At 36.3% G+C, this 23,757-nt stretch overlaps 1 protein-coding gene across 3 annotated transcripts in view; it reads left to right on the forward strand.

The window, feature by feature from the left end:
• ATXN7L1 (ataxin 7 like 1) overlaps positions 1–23,757 on the forward strand; it is a 111,065-nt gene that overhangs the window by 30,390 nt on the left and 56,918 nt on the right. For 2 of the 3 annotated variants that reach the window (XM_059847364.1, XM_059847363.1), the window contains exon 3: positions 5,503–5,607. The exons of the other annotated variant lie outside the window; for it this stretch is intronic. In XM_059847364.1, the coding sequence (XP_059703347.1) occupies positions 5,503–5,607 (105 nt within the window). The remainder of the gene's footprint in view (positions 1–5,502; positions 5,608–23,757) is intronic. 3 annotated transcript variants of the gene reach the window in all.

Raw genomic sequence — 23,757 nt, forward strand, 5'->3', positions numbered from 1 at the left:
CACTTGACTTTTTACATGCAGAAGCTTAAGTTCCTTGTATTAGTGCCTGAAGGGCATCAGTCAGGACTTATGACAGCTGTGTTCGGTCCTGTGTTAGTTCTGTCATGTATATTTTAATTTTATTTTGTCCTCAACTTCATGATTACTTGCATGACCTGCGTTTTTCCATCAGAAAATGATCTTGAGCATTACTTTGTGGCTCTGACCCTGAAGTTAGCCACAATTTCAGCAGGATTTTGGAGTAAATGACATCTAGCGATCTCTTTCAGTTTAAATCATTCTGTGATTAATTTGCAACTGTGACTGACATTTTCAGAGGTAAAATGCAATTTATTCTGGCGAACTAATTACTGAAGTGACTTACTGGTTTTTGTGTAAGAAAGGAAAACTGCACTCGGGGGAGAATAAGCTCATGTTAAATGGAAAGAGTGTGACATTTATTTCTATGATAAGACCAACCTGTCTATGCAAGTGTGTTTAACTGCTGTCTGAATAATGCCCTGAAGATTGTCTTTTTATTGTTTCAGTTTCAAGTTTCAATTCACCATTCAAATTACTTAGTTTTTTAAGTAATCTCCAATGTAGAAGTAATCTACTGCACTGAAAGATTTTGTACTTTACTCCAGTTCTTGAATGATGTGCAGATTTGTTGCTTCTGTGGAACAAGAGGGAAAGAGTGGGCACAATTCTAGACATTGGATTTAAAAATGTGTTGCTTCAGAAGCTGGAAGAATGACGTATATTTGGTTTTGTCCAAATTTTTGCCATTGCTTTTTATTTTAGATTTTCTTTTTACATTTTAAACCAGTGTGCAATGTGTCTTGAATAGTCTTTCTCTTCCCCTCCTCACTCCCCTTTTCTCTCTTGGCACATAAACATCACTAATATTTTTCAAAGCAGGCTTTGTAGGTATGTTTAGTGGAGCAACAGATATATAAGTGAACATTAAAAGTCTGTATAATTTATAGCAAAAAATCATCATTAAAACTTGATTTCCCACGCAATACTGTGAGGTCTTACTGTTTGACAACCTTAATTCTGCAGTGGAAGAATGTTTTAGATTATTTCTAGCTTGTGTTTTATTATACAGTGGGATGTAAATGATTATGAATTATATAATAATAGAGAAGGAACTTCATGTAAGTCATCTGCCTTGGATTGTTGCTAAAAATAATTCCTTTCTGTGTGTTATTGGAGAAGATAAAAAGTCATATCTGACACCTGCATTTTTGTGTTTGTGCCACAGTTTGCAGAAGCAACGTTTTCTATTTTTTCTATGATATTTGTGTTCTTAATGCACATTTCACTAAATTGATGTCTTACAAAACTGTGTCATATGGCTACAGCTCTCTTTTTATTTGCAAATGTTAGTAATATAACACCTACAGGCAAAGTTGTATTCATTTTTCAAGTGCCATAGCAAGGTATACACAAAGTAATAATTTAACATTTTAATCTATGAAAGTAATTTTGAACAGGCAGCATTCACTGTCTCAGATTTCCACCTATCTAGAGTATCTTTCCCATGATATGGGCCCTTTTGCATCCTGTCAGTTCAGTAGCTCGTTTTCAAGCAGGCTTTTGTCATCGAATAGTATCAGGGAGCACGGCTGTGTCAGTTGTGGTTCATTTTGAGGGGATGACAGTTCAGCACTGTGAGGAGTCAGGTATGTGTGGATGGCCTTTTGGAAAGTGTGTGGGTACTGAAAAGTAAGTTACCACTTCTTTTTGCCATCAAGAGTCTACTTTGAATCTACTGGAAGTATCTTCCAGTCAAATGAGGCAGCTGTGATGGGGGCTGTGGAGTGCTTTTACCTTGGTGGGGGACTGGGCCAGTGGGTGGTGAGTCATGCATGCCTTGGTCACTTTTTTTCACTTTTAGGGGATAGGCAGTATTTGGTAGAAAAATTGCTTTACAATTGCTTTTCTGTCCTTCCTCTTATACATTGATAATTATTTCAGTAGCATTTGATAGTCTCTCACCTTATTCAGTAATTATCGCCTGTCTTTTTCAGTGGTCTTGCCTCTTTCCATGAAAAAGTCTTTCCTGAGCTGACTTTAGAGACATGTTTTCTTCCCAAAAGTAATCTTTTCTGAAAAGCTTATCACGATTTTTTCTGACTAAGCAGGCAGGGAGATGTGATTATTGCCTTTAGAAGACAGTTTTTTGTAGGGAGAGGCCATTGTCTTTTTTTGTTGCACACAGAAGGTCTAAATAGTCAAATGGCTGCCATCTGATCTAAGAATGATACATGTGTCTAAAATAACCTTTCAGTCTTGGTTATTTTGAATAGGACATGGTAGCATTGAACTGTTCTTATTAAAAACAGAAAAACCTATATGAGAAGATATGTAGCTGTTAATCTTTTCTGCTTTATTTTAAGTTTCAAATGTTCCTTGTTTGTTCATAGTACATTCTCTGATCTGGATTGCATTTGTAGTATTATTGCATCTAATAAAGTATATCCCCAGTTGGACTTTGTAGAGAGATGATATTAATATGTTGTGCAATTTCAATTGAAAAGTAATTTATATCCTTACAAATCATGAATTTAATCATGAAAATAGATTTGTGACAATCTGGTTACATGAATAAACAAAGAGAGGTAGTTGAACCTGCTTGGACTTAAAGGATTTTCTTTTCTTAAAAACTCCTGCATAGTGAGAGTTTTAAGGAATCTTAAAAGCCTGAAGGATGGTGTTTGATTTAAGTTTTTTATCTATTCTGATTCAATAATAACAATACATTTGTGTGCTATGATTCTTATTTTCAACCTACAGTCTTGTGTCCTCAAGATTCTTGGATTATTTTAAGTGGACTTTTGAGATGGAGCTGATAACTTCATACAGGAGACTCACATTTACAATGGACTACTTCTAGGCACCTGCAAAATGAAAAAAACTTCCAAAATTCTGCTTTAGGATGTCACTTACTCTGCATCTGTGCATCATTTTGATGCTGTGTATCTCACAGCAGCATTTTGGTGTCTTCTCCTACATGTCTGTGCAGTTTCTTTGTATATCAACCCATATGGAGTATGGCAAAAAAAAAAAACCAACAACCTCAAATGTTGCTATTTACCTGTTAGGTGCAGTGGTGTTTGCCAGGTAGTGGGTCAAGCTCACAGGACTTTTCCTTCATTGCTCTGGCTCCTTGGCAGTGCCTGATGAAAAGATAGATGGTTTTGTGATCCTGTGAACTAACCTGCTTCCTTTCCCCACCTATGTCCTTGACTGGTTTTTGCCAGTATAAATACCTTAAGTTTTTTATAAGTTACTCCTTGCAGCCAGAAATCATAAAAACTCAGACTCAGACCCAGCCAAGCTTTAGACACCTCAAAGCTGGACATGTTTTAAAGGTTAGGATACAGACCTGTGAAGGCTAAATGAACTTAAGGAATTTAAACTGGAAAACAATTGTAACTTTTCTGTTTGTGAAGGGCAAAGTCTCTATGTTTTCGTAAGAAGATTGTCGCTGTACCTTTCAAACAACAGAAAAAATACTTTGAGATGTTTTAACCATTTAAAAAAATTTCATAACTGTAATTAAATGCACGTTTTTGAGCTGAGACTTTGTGTCAAATCATATCCAGAAGAAGTACTTCTTTCTGTGCAATTTACAGTGCTGTTATTGGAAATCTGTAGGTTGTGATCAAAACTATCCGGCTGAGAACTGCCAATGTAAAATAATTTTTAAGGTCACTGAATTATCATATTAAAACAATAAATAGAATAAAAAGGCCTGTTTTAGTGCCTGTTTAGGCGTTTGTTTTTCTGTTTTACCAGTAAGGAAGATTTGATTAAACCTAACTTTGGCTTCACCAGAAGTACCAGAACACCTCACCAGCAGCATTCTTTTAAATTTAGTCTGAAAATATGTCATGTCTGGTTAACCTTTCAACTGGATTTCATAGCCTGGTTCAAGCAGTAACAGAAAGAAAGTGGTTTTGTTTTCAGTGGGTAAATGAACAATGTACATCACATCATACTATGAAATACCTGCAGGTTGGTGGGGCTGGTTTGTGCCCAAGAATGAGCCTCTTTGGATCTACCTGTGGTACTGCCTGTATTACCATGAGTGTGATGCCCCATTCCTCTGGGCTTTTTGGGAGCTGAAGACATTTTGCCCTTCATCGTGCCAAGCACTGCCATCATAAGCCATGATGTTACCTACAGTGCCAGAGGCCAGGGCAGAATTACTTATGAAAGTAGTTCTAGGGCCAAAATACTTACTTTAGTAAAGAACTAGTTAACTAAGTTACTTGCTTGAGTCAGTTTTTGAAAGAAATCACTATTTTTTAGAAGTACGTGACTAACTGGAGAAGTAGGATTTAGTTGTTGATGTTTATCAATCACAGCTGCTGTTTTGCATGTTTGTTCTCTCGATTTTCCTCCTGTTTAAAAAGCACCAGATTAATATTTCAGTCTACATTTGTAAATTCTGTAACAGGTTTCAGATGCTTCTGAGTAACACTGAAATTCGCAACATTTTTTATTTTTATAATGTGAGAGGTAGTGTGATCTGTGGGGCCACTACTTGGCATGGGGTTACTAGTGCAGCAGCACATTCATTAGCAAAACTGGGTATGGTCACATGATGCCACCGATATGCATAAAAGTGACTGGAGTTTGTGTCCTCCAAGCTGTGGTGGATGAGTGTGTGCTTGTTCTTAAGTTATAGCAATGAAGAGAAGAACAGGTTACCTCACTTGTAATGTTAGAGTTCTGAGGCCTTCAGTTAGTAATTTAGGCCCATTTTACTCTGTTTGTAATGGCTTAAGAATGCATGTATTGCATTATGTGTTTCATTTGAGAGGGACAAGTGTCTGTCATCATCTGACTGTACCTGTCTTTGGATTTCATTAAATTCCTCATACCATCACCAAGAAATACCTTATTAACCAACTTTGTCTCTTCCCACAGTATTTGTTGGGGACAAACAGCAGGGTGTCAGAACTAGGGAAGGGGATTTGCACAGAATCAGAAATTTCCTATGGCATGGCATTCCTGGCTCTATTTGAAGCTGTAGAATCCTTGACCTTGGTTACTATGACTAGCTTTTAAGCAGGAGCTTTTCTCAAGCAACTTTTAGCCAAGCTGAGAATATTGTAACATAGAACATAACCTATGCAACATGTTTTCTGTAAGGATCTTTAGGTAGAGATTTTTTAAAAAATATTCCTTTACTGTTTCAGCATTTGACCAGTACAGAAATGCTTATTCCACTTCTTGTCAGTAAGTGTTAAGAAAAGGTGTTGCAGTCTGTGTTCTGACTCAGACTGAAGGGATGAGACTGCAGCATTAGTACAGGACCTTGAAACCCAAAAGAGGGGAAAAAAATCTCTTTAACATAGTAAGAAGCTCTTATGGAGCAATGTATACATTTGCTTTGTGTAAATTAATATAACAGTAATGGCCCTACAGTATTTTCAATTTTTTTTTCTTAATAGATATTTAAAGCATAACTTCTAATTCTTGTATATATTTTTAACTTTCCCACAGATATGCACTTATTTGGCCATTATCCAGCTCATGATGATTTCTATCTTGTAGTGTGCAATATCTGCAATCAGGTAGTCAAGCCACAGGTTTTCCAGTCACACTGCGGTAAGTGAATGTTTTCTTTCCTGAATTACAGTGCCAAACTGGCGTATGGCTCTCGTAAGAATCATTGCATACAATCGTAACAGAGGCATTGCAAATAGGCTTTTCTGGTTATCTTGTGTTCTTTCCACAGAAAATACCAGCAATGCCTTCAAATAAGCATATTTCCTGTAGAGGAAGTTCAAGTAGTTGTTCTGGAAGCTGAGCTTTTCAAGTTGAACTTGTTACACTAAATTAACGTGTTACAACAAATAAATCCTGTTAGTTAGAGACTAGCTAGGCTAAAACTGTTGTGACCTAGCCCTGGATTGTCTTTTATCAAAGCTGAAGATTGAGGTCTGTGATACTGATCTACATTAACTAGAAGTTGGATGTTATGGATTGTTTTCTGATGGGATTCATGCGGATCTATATATAGGGTATATTTTTATATTTATCCTAAGGTTTAAATTTTGTACAAAATTGGCATTTTGAAACACATTTCTTAAATAAACATTTTTCTAGAGAGTCTTGGGAATCACATGCATATATTAATTTCTCAGTTAGTATGACAACAAGGTCATAATTTTATTGGCTATTTGAAAGCAGAATTACTTCAGTTAGAAATTTTTTGTATTGATTAACAAACTACTTTCAATTATTTCTGAAAAACCTCATCCCAAGGTTTGGTTTATTTATTACTTATCTAGTGGTTTATTTGTTATTTGTCCAGTGATTTGTTTCTGTGGTGATTTTTTTGTTGTTTTACTATTTTTTAAGGTGTGCAGAGAGTGACTAGACTAGCTAGCCTTGTATAAGGTTTAATAAAATTTAGTTTAATCAAAATAATTTGAAGGTGGTTGCATAATAATGAAAGACAGCTACTACTGAGGAGGGAATCAGTTAAATGCATTAAGAAAAAGAATAGCCCAGCAAATTTTTACTTGTCTAAATACAAGTAAACTTCACAAATCTTGCACCTCTTTTAGTCTTTTTGGCAACAAAGCAACTCAGTAATGGAAAAATGTAAGTGGGATGGACAGAAAAATAGTTTATTTACTTTTAAATACATGTTACCTAAACATTGGGTTGTGTTTGTATGGATAGACTGCTAACAACAAACCAGGAGTAACTGCATTCACCTTGGGAGGCAGTTCTAAGACTTGCCACCAGCTTTGACCTAGATTGAAATAACAGTGAAAAAATGGTTATAGTGAAATACAGCTTTCTATCCAGTGAATGAGAAAAGATCTAGAAGTATTTTTTAGGGTGAAAAAAAGCTTATTTTAATGGTGGGGGCAGGTGTTGATTTTAGTGTGTTAACAAGCCATCATGCTATTTTTTTTCCACAATGTGTTTATTGCCCTCAGTCTTGTATGGTTCCTTTCTGCCCAGCTTCAGGTATCTTTTGATTCTTTCAGTAACAGAAAAGCTCCTCTGCATGTGGCTATTGGTACAGTGGGTACATAAACATGGAACTCGTGCATGCATAAAAGGTGCTTCAGGACAGAAGGAGCTGTGGGAGGCCTTGCTGTGGCCTTCCAGAGCTGTGCTCTTTCCTGGGCATTAACCAGGTGTGGTGAGCAGTGTGAAAGCTGGTCCTGTGTTCAGTAGTAAGCACATAGGATAATGTTCCTGCTAGATGAGGGTAAATTCCTCTGTTAGAAAGGATTTTTGAGCTCTTTGTAAGTAATGCATTGCCATCAGTGGTAGTGCAATGCTTGTAAACTACAAAGATCCCATGAGTTACTGTCTGCTTTTCTCCATTATTCCAATTTTTTTACTATTCCCTTTACTTCATCTTCATTATAGCAATTGTTTTATACTGTGTGATTGAATGTTATGAATTGCTTGATTTAAGAGCCTAAGGTCAATAAAGACTTGGAAAAAAACTGTACTGTGTTAAAAAACCCCCAGAGAATACTGAGAATAATTGACCAGAGGTCTGGAAGATTGTACTTAATCTAGTCAGACTTGTTTCAGGAAAGGTGTACTGGAATATTACTTTAAGGCCTGTGAAAGGGCTTTAAATAGATAAATAAATTATTTTTTTAAAAGTAGAAACAGTAAAGGCAATGTACTAAAATATAAAAGAAGTTTTAGAAGATAGATCTCTTCAAAGTCTCATGAATTGTTGTAAAATAACTAATAATTTACTTTTAAAAATTATTCTGTTAAAAATACTCCTTATTATATATGTGAAATGCATCTATTAATTTATCATTATCATTAGAAATGAGTAAGATTTAAAGAAGACCTATACAGAGATATTACTAATTGATCTGTAGTTGCATTGCCTGGTTAGGAAATTATAGAAATCTCCTGGTAGAAAACACATTAACCATTAACTGCTTGTGGCTGAATAATTTTTTGCTGGATGTGTTATGGTTCCAGTAGTCCAATGAGAAAGGCCTGGACAAGGCCTCATTTGAGACATTGATTCTGGCTGTACAGAGCTCTTCTGTGAAGCAGGAATATTTAATTTTCAGTTCTATTTCGAGTTCTATCACCTTCAGACACATTCATTTTGGTGGCTCAGAATTTCTTTAATTAGAGGATGCAGAAGAATGCTTTTAAATTCAGTGGTGCCAGGCATGTCTGTCAGTAAACTTTGAGGTGTTTTAGACTATCATATTTACCACAAAATGCATTATTACACAGGTACTGAACTGCTGCTTCAAAGCTGTAATACAGACAATGGAATGAGAAAGCATTAGAAGGCACTACTGGTTTTTTGGCTCTTGAGGTTGTGTCATGGGGAGTCTTTATTGCTGTTGACAAGGGCTTGTAGAGATCTATCCCAGAATTTCCCACAAAGTGTGGTTTGTTGCTAATATCCCTGGTAAGATCCAATCCATACCCTCTCAGTAAGAAGTTAGGTCCATGCCAGGCACATGCTTTATGTTTCTAGGTTCCCTGCATTGTAACTTGAAGGTCTTGGCTTCAGAGCAGCACTGGAATGCTTTAGTTTAGCAAAGGTTTTTGTAACACTTCTCTTGAGCCCTTGCTGGCATCTGCCTTTCCCCAGAGTGTAAGAAGACCCACTGTTTCATTTGCCTCTGATTTCAGACATGTGGCAGCCATCCTTGTTGATGGCTCTGTGAGGTTGTGAATATTATAGAGGCAGATGTTGTTTTAGGGGTTTGATTCCTGGAATATCAAGCAGAAAAAAAAGGAAAAATCTGGTTGTGGTTCAAGCTATTTTTAATGGCAGGCAGTGCATCATAGGACCTTAGGCAGCAGAAATCAGGAAAGTAAAAGAAGAGATCTGGCTAATAAGAGGACTGACTTTCTGAGCTTGAGAGTATATGTAGTGAACACAACATAAAGCTTGGTGTTGCAAAGTAACAGATCTGTTCTAGCCCATAAGTCAGAGAAATACTGAGCTGTTTTTAAGAGCAGTTTCACATTCTTGCATCTGCAGGATAAACATATCCATTTGTAGGTATTAAATATTCATTTATATATGATGTAAGACTACCTGGATGAGGCTTGCTGTTATAGGCTGCTGGAGAAACCATGTAAATCAAATAAGTTCTTGAGGTTGTTTGGTATTATCGTGCTCTTAGAAAATAGTATATCATAGTGTCCTCAACAATAGAGTAGAAATAGTGGTGCTTGCTTCTGAAGTCATTTGGTTTGAGTAACTTCTTGTAGTGGTACAGTATCTTGGATTTACTTTTTTTTTAATGTATGAGCATATAGTTGTATTTATTCTTCCACAAAGTAGTTGGAAATAAGAAGTCAGTCTGGTTATGCAGCTTGTAGCATTCCTAAGTGTACTTGGCATGTAAGGAATTGTAGTTTTGATTTTCAGAAAATTTTAATTTGTTCTCAAATGCCAAACTCAATGAAGATCACTTCTTGGAACATCAAAATATTGTGCCATCGTACAATCCTGAAGTATGATAATGTTCTTGCTGTTTGTTTAGGGTTTTTTGTCCATCTGTTTTCTTGGAGACTTTTAGGCTGGCAGTCTATGCTTAACTCTGTCCCGTTGACTTCTGTTAACTCTAGTTGTGTGTTATTGTTAAATGCTGGTGAAGATGGCACCCTGCACCATTTCTCAGGAGACATTTCCATTTTTCTTTGTCACCAGGAAGATTAAAGCTTGATGTTCTTATACTGCATTGTCCTTTGCTAGACTAAAGAGCATCAGATACAGTTCTGGTTATTATTTTTATGTTTTGTACATTAATAGCCTTGTTAACTTTGGTCTTTCCCAGTTGAAAGGAAAGCCTCTCATAAAATGTAGTTCTGGCACAGTGAGGATCAAGCAGTGTGCTTTTATAGAGCTTGTCAAGACATCTTGACTTTTACTGTGAGGAAACTAATTAATGATGGGAAAGTGTTAAAAAAAAAAAAAAGTTTGGGGGGATGAGGTGGGGGAAGAGGTGACTTAGTCAAGCTAAATAATGCAACTTGGTTAAACAACAGCAGTATAACCATCAAAGAGAACTTCCACACATGCTCTGGAACACTTTCCAAAGCTGTGGATGGTATCTTAATGAATTGAATAGTCAAGATCCCCATTTGTTGAAGTTGTTGCATAGAGAGGAAACCAATTTTGCTTCATCAAGGAGGAATGACCTCTTTTTTTTTTTTTGCTAATTTCTCTACTGGAGGCTCATTGATATCTATCCTACCTGCCTATAAGGTTCTTTTAACAGGCTTCACATTAAGGAGCAGAAATTCATATTCCTTAAAAAAAGAAAAAAACCTACACTTTGTTTTCATTACTTCTGAGTTGTATATCCTTGGGTTGGTATCTTCATGTCCTCATAAAAGTTGCAAAAGGATATTTCCTTTTTATCCTTCTGTTTGGCTGTGTAAGTGTCATTTAAAAGAAAGCAAACTAAAAAGTAATGGAGCACTGAAGAATATTAATAAATTACTTTGCCTTCCATATCATAAGTATTTTCCTGAGAGGGATTATATATTTTGAATTACTCAGCCTAGCTATTTTACATTGTGCCTGTAGTGCACTACAATTTAATGAACAGTGATTACAGACAAGAAGGCTGAACTTCAAGTATTAATAAGAATGATTTTCTTCTTTAACACTAGCTTGAGCACTACTAGTTGGCACCTTTCTTGCTTAGGGATTTTGATCCAGGTGTGAGTGTCACATTTGACAGATTATTCTGTTTATATATTTTGAATTATTCAGTACCTCATTTTTTATTAACTACAACTGTGTGGGGACTTGTAATTGTTAATACTTTATCCCCTACATTTGACCTTTTATCAGAGACACTTTTGTGACCTTAAATGGCAATGACATTTTGAGTTATTTACCTGTTACTGTGATTTTCTTTATTCATAGCCATGTCAAAACTTTTTCTATGATATCATTATTGATTAAATAACTTTCTACTTGTCACATGTTTAGGTTTCACTGCATAAACAAGTTAAAATAATAAAAATTGGTTTCGTTCCTATGGTTTCTTTTTCAAACTGGAAACAGTAGCAGCTAGACTGACAGGATTCAATTTTTTCCTTTGGTAGGGGTAGGGACAGAAGGAGAATGATTGGAATGTATATTTTTATTTATGTGACTGCCTAGGATACACCAGTTTTGTCTGACACTCTAATTTCTGTTGCTCTAAATCGGAAACCCCTTGTTTCCAAAAGAAGTTTTGGTAGCTTTACAGTCTTTCTATCAGAAATCTTATTCTCAAGACAAAAGTACAGCCAGTAGCATAAACCTCTGTCTTCTGTCAGTGTTGAAAATCTCTGCTCTAGTTCCTGCAGTGGTACATGTGGGTCTGTCATGTCCATGTCCTTGTAAGATTTCCAAGCCCAGCATAATGGCAGACACTGTGAAACTGGGATCACCAGCCATCTTTTGCACCATTCCCGGAGTAGTTAAATACATACATATCCAGGTCAAGCATGTGTTACCCTTGAAGAGGCAAAACTAAACCAGCACTTCTTTGAATTCATTTTTTCCTTATATATTCTTGGAGTGACATATTTTAGACTGTCAGCAATTCTTGAGGCTCTGAACAGGTACAAAAATGCAAATTTCTGGCTTTGTTTATTCTGTTACAAAATCTTACTCTGTTTATATTCTAACTGCTGATAGAGTCTGGCCAGAAAAGCACTTAACTACATAAAAGGCAATCAATACTTGGTTCAAAAGATAAAATGAAGAAAAATCCCTCACAGCTGCTGGTTTGTGTGAGAGTGTTGGTCACTTCTGTATTGGTTAGTGTGCTTATTCAGGACTGCAAACAGTCCTGGGCTTTTTTTATAATTTCACTGAAAGATTTATTGACAAGCCCATGTCATTCAAGAAAAATGACAGCAAAATCCTTTCTTCCCTGTACTTACTTGTTCAGGAAGCAAGAGGTCTGGATTTAATAACCTTACCACCTGGGAGCTATTCTCTCACCTTCCACCTCCTGAGAGAGGAAAACACGCCCAGGATAACCCAGGCTAAAGCAAGACAACACATGCTTTTTGCAGCAGAGATGTATCAGACAAAGTGAACCTGAATGCAGAAAGTAACACCCAGATCAAAGGGAAGGACTGTGATGGGACTGAAAAATGTGCATCTGATGTTCAGAGCAACAGCAACATAATGTGTCTTTACCTGGCAGGTTGCTGAGACATGCTCAAGGCTTGAAGGAGTTTGTTTTGCTTTCCTTACTTAGTCTAGCATGTGGATTAAAAGTGGGGCTGTGTTCAGACCTGCTGACCTGTTTCCTTAGAAGCAAGTAGCATAATATTGGATAGGGTTGGCTTTTTTTTGTATTTTCTGCTATCATCTTTTGCTCAAATTGTTTTCTTTCTTGTTACTAATTCATCATCAGTGACAGAGTCTAAAACAGGGAAGTTCAGATATAGAAATATGATACAAGAAATAGATAATGATACATTACAAGGTCAATGAGTAGTGTAAGTAGAAAGCTGACAACTTCCCACAGATAATGTGGCCTTAGGTGGATGTGTCAGTAATTGAAAATTTCTTCATTCAAAAGATTCTTTGAATGAGAAAGCAGGAACATTTTTGAATCTCAAAGGACTGTGCATTGGAGAGCAGTAGGTATTCAACAGGAGAAAATATTCAGCAGTGAACAGAATGCCACACATGTATGCAGTTGCTATTCAGCATACTAACCTACACACCCTCCCCATATTTCTGGTCCTGTGCATGAAATTGAAGTCTCAAAGTGAAACAGCAGTTAATTGTCTTTTCCCTTGATGTTTTCTATTAAGTCTTTACAGTGCCTCGACTGTGCTGTAATTTTACAATGCTGATCTTAAATAAATCCACATAGGAAGGAGATTGAAAGAATAATAATGGCACTGGGCTTTTCAATGCACTGGAAGTCTTACTAGTCTAGTTTACACATAATCCCTACCATTATATATTAACTCATCTCTTTCACATTGTGTAGTCATTGATAGTATTTGCTTAGTGAACCCTTTTGTATTTTTTTACTTTGGATAAATTGTGGTAAATGATGCATGCATACTTGAACTGGGTGGTGTTGTCATGGCAGTGATGGGCAATATGTATCACATGTAATTTCTTTCAGTCAAGGTTTTAATAGAGTTGTAGTTTTAAATAGTAACCAATAAGGATTTCTTTTAAGGAGTGTCCATTAATAGAACTCAGCTGTTGAAGGTTGACTGTAGCATTAGGCTTAAGTTTAATCTCCTACATACTATTATTTACAGGGCTGTGTTTAGTGCAGTCTTTTGGCTGCTTCATTGGTGGAGGGATGGGGGTTGTGGTAGTGGGAGAGAGGAGAGAAGTTAGTGAAAATTTTCTGTCATAATCTGTAAAAACCTGACAAAATTAAAATTTGGAGTATTTGGCTTGAAGTCTTCCAGAGCATGTCTTACTGAGTAGGGTGGCTGCTTTCCATCTTCGAGAAGGAATGTTTTTAAAAATAATTTTATAAAGACTTTATGGTCCTATTCCTAGACAAAGTCCAAAGCAGAATTAAGAGTTTTTTTAAGTCACTGTTTGGAGGTGTTTTGGTGAGTAAAAGATAAGCAAGATCAAATTCCTTCTCATATCAAATTGTGGTGTCGTCTAAAAAGAGAAAATTGGAAGTGGAACCTGAATTTGCCAGATACCCAAATAAGAAGTCAATGCTTCTCCACTGCATTCAGAAGTATAGAAGTGTTAAGAGCAAGTCTTGTCTCTCTGTTATCTCTTTGTACTTCCTGCTTGTGATTAGACAAAGAAGATATGGTGGAGTTTTTTAGTGTGAGGTGTAGGATATTTTGGTAATAGTGTTTCACTTTACATACACAATAGTGTTTACTTTGCAGAAGGTAATTAACATTTGAATTAGCTACTGTCAAATATTGTAAGCTCCATTTCAAGTCTATAGAAGTCATGTCTGCATATAGCCCACCCCATGGACCATGACTTTTAGTAGTTGTCTGAATATTTTGGGTTTAGTTAATTTTCTGAATGTAGTAATTTCTACTGCGTTATCATTTAGCATTTTCTTGCAAAGCAAGAGAAGTCTAGTAATTTCTTACACTCCTGATATTAACTTTTTCTGTAAGCTGGCTTATAAAGTTGATTCCTGTCTATTTAATTTTGGGCTTTTCCCTGCATAAGCAGTAGCACTTTTTGTGGAGTAGTGTCTTCTCTGGCAGCTGAACATCTCCTGTGCCATGAGTTGTGGTTGCTGAGCCTGCAAGTGAGGTGGCAGGTGGGGCTGGAGCTGCAACTTGGCTTGGGCGTTCAAGGGCTTCCTTCAGAGCTGGAGAGGCCTGGGAGGAGGCTGGATGACCCCAGAATACAGAATAGAGCTGTGGCCCTCACAGCTGCCTTGGTATGGACACTGGTGAGTGGACAGAAAACTGGAATGGCAGTTTATTAGGTTTTGGAAGTACTGCTTCTGAGAGGATGAAGTGCTTCTTTCCAGCAATGTTTGTGTTGCCTTTCTAACATCTACAGGCTGCTTGGGGTGTAGTGAGGAATACAAAAATTCCATTGGCATGCAGGCAGATGACAGGGTAGTCTTATGTCCTTGTTCATAGATGTGCAATGGAGAGCAATTAAATTAAATATTGGGCTGTATTTCAAGAGCTTTTTTTTTTTTTTTTTTTGTCAAGCTGGAAGTAGTTACATTAAATGCCTTTCGTGAAGAAATTTTTTTTTATTTGGTGTTTTAAAAAAAACATCTTATTTTTGGTAGAGGGAAATCTCAGATGTGATAATCTCACTAATACAAGGCTTGCAAATTACTTTTCCCACAGTTTTCAGTGGTAACATTTATCTTGGGTTTTGTATACCTGTTATTTTAAAAAAATATTTCTTCTTATTTTAATATTATTTTTTCATCTAGTATGCAAACATGTTTATCACATCCCCATGTTTGAAACTATTGAGTTCTGTTTATTTCATTGTAATAATAGTACACAACCCCTTGGTACCTGACTAGTGTCAAATCTATTCAAAACATTTTATTTGTGGGCATACAATGCTGTACTTAAAGTTCTCATAATTTCAAATATATCTGAAGCTCCTTGTGTTTCCCATTTCATACCCCTTAAGTGATTCATATAATTATCTTAATGGCTTGTTACTATTATCTTTAACTGGTGATATTAATGTAATAATTGTCACATTAAAATGTAAAATATTGAATTAGACCTTGTTCTCTTACTGCAGGTAGGTTAGACACACTGTAGGCTTCTGTTTTCATAATACAATTTTTGTATTCATTTAGCAAGACTGAAAAACTATATTACTCATGATGCAGTAAGAAAGAAATATTTAAAATGTTACACAAATGATGATGGACTATTGGTTCACTTTAATGTGTGCATATTTTCATTATGATCAATTTTCAAGTACTTGGTTTAGCTTTCTGCTCTGAAACCTACCTATTGTTAAGATGGCTAAATAAAACTTAGAAAACTTGCCTCGTTAACTGTTTATGTTTGTGAGATTAGTGATGCTGTTAACTAGGAGCATTTTCTTTGACTGGTGTTCTGGGAAATAACATATTTTTCCGGTCGCTTTTTTGCGCAGACTTCTTGTTTCTGTGAAATACTTTTGTTGTGCCTAGCATCTGCTCTGCAACTAGTGAAGTATAACTAATAGCCTATTTATATAAAATATCAAGCATTGCATGTGAGAAATGTATTTAAGGCAAGCATTAATGTATCATTACTTGACATACATCCTTTCAGTTTGCTCCCTCTGTTTTATAAGGTATTCTTTTCATGAGTATGTCATCGATGTTGTGCTTTACTAATTGGGTGACTAAATAAGTTTGATTTTTAATTTTTTTTTTTTTTTACATTAGGTGTCGTTTCATGTTCTAAGTTTGAGATTGGTAATTGAAAATCTATTTCACTTTTTAATTCAGTTGGTTAGGATTGACAGGGAGGAGTCTGTTTTCAGACCCACTTCTACCCAAAAATACTGAAGCAGGAATACAACTGTACAAGCTGACACTTGGTACAGTAATTGGCCAACAATACTGTAAAAGTCTACATTGATTATAGATATTTCAGATAGATGCAGTTTGTACATGATGGTGACAAGACTGCAGGAACTGTGAAGACCAGTGCATCCGTGTGTGTTCATTAGGTTTTCTCTGTGGAAGTATCTTGTTTAAATATTGTGCTTGTCCTAATGAGTCTGAAAACAAGTGTTTCTCATTCTGTGATTCTAGATAGATGAAGAGTGTAAAATGTGAGTGGAAGTAATGCTTTTGAATCTGGCTAGGACAACAAAGGATTTGTTTGCTGTTTAAATAAATCTTTATATCACTGTCTACTACCGATGTATGTATGTAGCAAGAATGCTGAAACAAGCAGTAAAAGTTTCAGCATTTTTCCATGGGCAGGAAGGGCATAGTCAAGACCAGACACATAAGTCTGTGAGGAAGGGCACAGTGCAGAACTGCATGTTTAGTTAAATGAATATAGAAATGGTGCAGTAAAACAGAAAACCTTGGAAAGAAAAATCTGGTATTTGTCACTGTGCTGCTAAACAACTCTGTTGACACAGTGGGTTTTTTGAAGTTAATGGAAATGTGAAAGCTATGTGGTCCCTTGGAAAGGATTCTTAAAACTTAGCTGTACACTATGTGGAGAAATACCTTGCTTTTTGGTTTGTTTTTGAACCAGCAATAAATTATCATTTCCTGTCCATGTTCATAATAAATGTACATCATAACCCTCCTCTGTCATCACTCATCCAGTTTGACAAGTCCAAATTGGTCTAATTGTCACTTGTGGAAACTCCCTGTGTCTTTCCTATGTGTTTGTATATCTTGCCTAACTCTTCTAACCAATTTTTGAGGGGATGGAAGCAGTGGTGTGATGTGCTGTATTCCTTGCCTAACATTTGTTTTGCTTTTGTGACCACCACAGATCATTGAGATAATTTCACTGTTACAATACCAGTGTTTCATTACAGTGTAATTATAATTGAAAGACCATCATTTTGTATATAAAGCGAAGATACTTTTCTTCTTCCATGTCTGTCACTTTACATTTCTCTACATTGGATTTCATTTACTGTTTTATTACACTGGTCAGTATTAGGTCTTTCTGCAATCTGTTGATTTTCATCTTTAATACTCTAAATAATTATATACCAAGATCATGTTCTCTCACTAACCACCACCTTTTTTCAATCATTTCTGGATATGCTGAATAGTTCAGGCACTAATGCAGGTTCTTGCTGCATGCCATTGCTAAATTCTTTCTTTGAGGACCATTTTTACCCTCTTTTCCTTGGCCTGTTCTATAGCCTTTTGGTGAGGGTTGCAACATTCTCCCTCAACAGCAAGTATCTTTACTTAAAGAAATGTGTATACATGGTCTCATTTCATTACATGTTTGAGTAGACTGTGTCACTTGGATTTCCCTTGTGTCAGTTGGAGATGGGTTTTCTAAATCCCTTATAAAGATAATTTTTGTAATGACTATAAACAAATCAAAGTTTTATTTGTGCATAATTGTCTATATGTATGCATTTCTCTATGTATTCAGATACATTGCCTGACCTGTCTGTTGCATCCCAAATGCAGTTGTAGCCTTAATTCTGTAGTAACTGGTAGGGAGTGGCTTATTGGCACTTCCTGAGTAGATACAATTAGTAAAAGAATAGGGTATTTTTCCTATAGCATGCTGAAGAATAAAACACAGAGGTTTTTCACATTAAAAAATGGCTTGAGTGTAACAGATCTTTCTCTCATTTTCTTACCAAAATAATTTCCGTGCCCATAGAGGTGAAGTGTTGCACTTGGCCTGAGGTAAAATCTCTTTTAAGACACTGGAAAAAAAAAAAAAAACCAAACCCAGAGGAAATTAAATTCTGAAAAATTATTTCTGTTCCTTTAGCCACTAGTGTGGTGATTAGAGCAGTTAATGTGCAGAGTGGGACATTCTCTTTACACTTTTTTTCCCAAGTCTGAGGGGAGTTGAATCGAGTCTCAAGCAGGCTACCTGGTGTTGATAGGTGTTTTTTCTCCTTTCCATAAAGAAATGCTGGTGACAATTGGGGTATCTCATGTGCCAGGGTGTGGTGGAAACAATTCTGCTTGTGAGGCTTTGCCTGCTTCTCCTGTTGCATGTTTGTATGGAAAAGGAATGCAAATGATTGAGAGGAACAGAATTACCTGCAGACTGAGGGCTTCTGCTATTGGAAAACACAAGTTCCAGTCCACACTGATTTCTTCTTTCCTTTTGGTGTTTTTATTTTGCATAAGATAACAGTAGCTGAACAGAGTAAGAGGGGGAATTCATCCCTAACTTTGACAAGTATGATACTTGGCGTCCAATCTGTGGTTCAGGAAATGTGTTTATGAAAGGCTGAAATATTTCAGCAGGATGGAGAGAGAACAACTCCTTAACACCCTTCACAAGGCTTTATCCTTGTCAGAGATCTTTTGTGAAGAGGGGAATACTTGGTCTTGGGTTCAGACAGATTACAAGAAGGTGAGTGCTTTCATCAGGGAAGTAGTCATCTCCCTTTCACCAACTTTGTCTTGTTTAAAGACCTAGCACTAAATGGCTTTCTAATAAGAAAATGTATTTAGAAATACTTATTATTCTGTCACAGTTTTAGATATGAATCCACTCTCTGAACCAAGCCAAAGTAGCTGATTGTAAAGTAGAAACAAAGGCAGTTACAAAATTGTCAGAGGATTGTATGCTGATATTTGAGGGGAAAAGCCATATTATATCAGTTGCTGTGTTTACTGGTCTAGTGATAACTACTGATGAGTTGTGGATATAAAATAATTTTGAGGACAGGCTGAAGGCTCAGGCAGCAGTTACCAGCAGTGAGTTGCTTGACAAAACCTGAGGGTTCCCTTACAATTCCATGACATCATTCATGTCCAGTTGGTCCAGTGGAGAGCTATGGCCTATACATACACTGAGTTGAGCATTTCCTAAGATATGGCTTGATAATACTGCAGGTGCCCTTTAACTCTTGCCATGTTGAGGTCAGAGTCTTTTTTTTTGCAGAGGTGGAAGGGGTGGGGTGGTGGGTAAAAAACAAACCACAACAGAAAACTAAAACCCCTTTATATTGTCTCCCAAAAGCAGAAGGATGAGGTGCCTAAGGTTGTTACACACAATCCCAGTATCAGAGTTCACATGTTCTAGCTTGGAATTCTGGGAGTTATGAAAACTTCAACCAGTGTTTGTTAGACAGCCATGGGAAGAATTGGAGTATTTTGGCCTTTCTTCTCTTCCTTGTCCCAGATCCCTACTGCTCCATAAACGTTATCTGACAGACTGGAAATAAACTAACTCAAAATTAACCTGTCTTTGCATTTGAAAAGGGACAAGAATGAAAGGTCAATGGCAATCCTGCAGCAAGGAGCACACTTAGCAGGGTTTGAGGGGTTTTTTGTTGTAACTAGGAAGAGGGACAGGTCAGGATATTTGCATATCCAGTCCATGTTACCTTCACAGCTTTCACTCCAGTTTATTTTCATAAATTAGAGTAACAAAACCACATAGACTGAACTACCGTGTCTCACAGACATTAGTAGTTTTGAGATCACTATGATGGTTATTCAGCCATCCTCCAGTTCAGGAGTTCTTAGAAACAGACAATTGAAAAGATTTTATCCCGTGGTTATCGTAGGTCAAGTAAAAATACTTACCTGTGCATGCTCTGAGGTTGTTCTTCTTCAACACTTCATGCCAGTGTTTATCCATGTGCTTTCCTGCCTTCTCATGGTGATTCTCTTAGCACTCAGAGTGAGTAGCTGGAGGGAGGCAAAAGAGGAACAAAGCTGAATTTTTGTTTCTGCCCTAATTTGAGGATGTCCAGTCATCTTGAACTTGTGAGAGGCTGGTTCATGCTCTGTGTGATGAAAAGTCAAAGTACAAAAGTAGATTTTGGAAATGCAGGCAGGAAGGAGTGAATTGTCTTTCTTCTTTGCATGTTCATATCTGTGGCAAAGCTGACTTCAGCCTCTGCTTTGCTTTCATCTGCAGAGGGATCCAAGGTACTCAGTATCCCTAGGACAGATTTATTTCCAGTTCCTTATCATGTGATCCAGTTACATGAAGGAATTACGAAGTTGTTGCAAGCATTTGTAGCAGAAGCACTCTGGAAGAAAATAACTCATGTTTAATTTTGTGTTTTAACTTACATTTGAAAGTGACAATTCTAGCAAGATGGTATTGCTGAGGTGAAACAAAGTTCAAATAAATGATACATAGAGCTTCAAGTACCACACTTTAAAAAGGAAAGCTATAGAAACAAATTCATTCCACTGAACACTTGAATCCAGCTAATTTAATGCAAGAGTTTGTTTTAACTATTTATATTTCATTGATGTTTTGTGCCATAGTTGCATTTTATAAAACAGAAATATTTTCAATTTTTAAACTTAGTTTAATGTCATTTAAAATTGCCTAATGTCTTGATTTTGTTGTTTTAGAATTTAATATTTAATTTAGGGTTAGACTGACTTTTTTTTTTTCTCCCCCAAAACATATATATAACACAAAAAAGAAAATACAATTAAATTATTTTCTTTAACACATAGAATTATCTGCTGGAAAACTCTGACTAATGGGCAGAGAATATACAAATGCTAGCTGACTCTGCAGTCAGAGTTGCATAATATCAACTGTTAAACAGGTAAAACAGGTGGTGTTTTTACGTGTGTATGATCTAACACAACTGTCTCCTCTGCTGCAGCAGCACATCATGCCTTCACTTTGCAACCTTTTCTTCTTTAGCTGTGGCAGATTGTAAACTGTGCTTCACTCAGATCTCTCCAGTCAGGATATTGAGGGGTCCACTGCTACTTTCATTTTTTGAAAAAATTTTACAATTGTCTTAGCTTCAATTAAAATATTCATCTGAAACTTGTGGGTGTCTGTGTAAGAGTCAGCTAGCTGCAGATCTAACCTGGGCATTTTATGTCTGTGAAGGAAATGAATGCATAAAGTGTAGCTTAACTCAGCATTGTAAGGCGTACTGTGGAATTGCATGAGTTGCCAAGGTACCATTTTCTCCATGAACTTCATGTGTTTTTCTTGTAAAATCTGCAGCAGTCATTTTGTGTTCTTAGGTTATTACAGAATCTGCTTTAAAAAGTGAAGTTAATATTTATTTATGAGGTCTAAGTTATGAGCTATTTCATCACAAGTGATGTTATGGAGCAGTTTAGGCAACAAAGATCTGAAGATGCCCATTCAAATACATCTTCCATCTCTTCTAAAACTGGATGGAATACAATATAGTGTCTTTTTTGGTACACACATGTCTGTAAAGCTGATAGAATTGATGGTTTTTTTTGCTGCCAGTAGAAAACATAAGTGTGGGGACTTGTGACACAGGAAGGGGTCAGACCCTTGCTTCATTCAAAGAGGAAGCTGCTTGCTCCTCAGTATTTGTGTTGCAAATTGTTCCAGGCTTTTAAAGGCTCTATTTCACCCTGTCTGACCCTTCTTCTTCTTTTTTTTCCTTTCTTTTCCTTTCAAGTAGGATTCTTTTTTAGTGCAATTCACACAAGACACTGGATAACTGGAAACAGCAACATTATTGACCCAAGCTGGTTTTACTTGTTAGGCTTTGCTTTTCCCATTTTTCTGATATGTTTCATTTTAAAGCTCAGCTTCAGCTGAAACACACAGATCAATCCCAATTGTGTTTTAAAATATGTCAGTTTATTCCTAAATAATTGAACCATCCAAGTGGAAGCAGAACCATGGTTATAGCACAGGCATGTTATGCTGTGCAGGTGTAGCTGACTTCTTTGAGATCTCCTTGGTTAGCATCCCCTTGGATGTGTACTGATCTTATTTAGGAGAAATGGCTTCGGGATTTCAAGTCTGCAAAGTTTCTGCCAAGAACCTCCGTGTAACTTCTCTGAAATTTGAGAAGATAAAGTGTGGTCAACATAACATTAGGTAATTCTACGTCTTATGCAATTAGAAACAGCAATGGGGTGTATTAAGTGTCTCATTCAGATCACCTGAAGATATTCTTGGGAGTTTTGAAACATTGTCTATTTTATTGTTATTTTTTTAAAAGCATACCTATTTAAAAGAACCTAAATTCTGTTTTTTTAACTAAGAAAAAGAAGTTTCTTTGCATCATCTAGAAATATTAATGAGAAGTGTTGCTGGGTGAAGCTGTAATAATTAATAACTTGTTTGAATTGAAGAATGACAGCTACGATAGCTATTGTATAGGGAGCTGTACTGTGGCCTAAAATGTTTGATTTTCATGTAAAAAGAATGATGAAAGTTTGAGAATCAATATTATTACAAAATTTAAGATTTTATCTTGTGGGCTTTGCACATTGTATAATGTGTAATGGACATGGAGGCCTGGACTTAATTTTCTTCAGGTGAATACAGTATAGATATCTATGTGTAAGAAACCCATTCAGTATTAGCTTTACATATGGCAATAAAGGGAATTTTCATAAGATTACACTAAAATTTAGCAGTTTATTTTAATCATATTTTTAAAATACTACAGGAGGAAAGGCTGAGCAGCTTCATTTGTCTTACTGCCCCGTTTATCTCTCTGCGATACAAGAGTATCTGCTTCACATTCCCTGCAAGCGCTCCCTGGTATGCAGTGCCTCCCCCACACTGTGCGACTGAGCTGGCCGAGCAGCGCCTCTCCCCATTAGTCATCACTGCCTGATGCTGTGTGCAGCAGAGTAATTCTTTAAAGCAGTTGCTCCTGGTTCGTTTTTTTCCAAAGATTATTTCATAATACATCATTGCAGTAGTATCTTCTTGTAAGTATGGACCAAATCTTGGTCACTGAGCACAAGCGTTTTTATGTGGAATGAAAAGATACACTGCAAATAAATCACTACTTATTTCCTTTAATCTGGTTTCCAAATTGTTTGACTTCTGCCATTCAAACACAGCTTCCATTCATGTGTTTGGGAAGCTTTTGAAAGCATATGAATGGTAATTTTCCCAGTTTTTCTGGAACTTGAGTTCCGGCAATGTCTGCAGCTGGCTGCCTAATAAAAATGACTTGCATTCCTAGAAACATTGGATTGTGCTGATGGCAAAAATGACTAAACTGTTTTAAAATGTAACCCATGCTGTTACATTAAAATATGTTTTGGCTTAGGTGATAATAATCTAAAGTGAATTGTTACCTGCAGTGATGTTTAGTAGTGGTTTTATGAATGTGGATTAGCCACTTACAGAAAAGGTCTCATCTTGTAGCAGTTTGGTTTTTTAACATTGTAATCCATTTGTTCTTACATTATCAAAAAGCTTTCTCGTGTCTCTTGCTTTTGTGATTTTTCTTTTCCTGATGTGTGAAATATTCATATAGTGTTGTAAGAAATGCAATAGTCACTTTGATTGTGCTGCATATGAACATTACTAACAGTTTTACACCATCTTGCACCCTGGTTTTTCTTTTGATGAGCAACCTATGTTTTATTTATTCCAGGTCGTCAATTTTGGAATAGTGAAACTTCATTTAAATGTAGAACTTAATTTTGATGTAGTGAGATTATTTTTCTTAAATCTTTTATTTTAAGAATTGCTTTAACTAAAAAATGTGGCTTAAGTAACTAAGAGAATAAATAGTACAACAGTTGTATTTCTAGTTTATATTTTATTTGAAAACTTTGTGGCAAATGAAATATGCAAAATGCTTTTATTTTAAAGTTTAGGATATAGAGAATTTTCATTGTCAGGGTTAGATTTTGTTTTTTA

This window comes from Haemorhous mexicanus, chromosome 5, assembly GCF_027477595.1.
Source record: "Haemorhous mexicanus isolate bHaeMex1 chromosome 5, bHaeMex1.pri, whole genome shotgun sequence".
NCBI lineage: Eukaryota > Metazoa > Chordata > Aves > Passeriformes > Fringillidae > Haemorhous > Haemorhous mexicanus.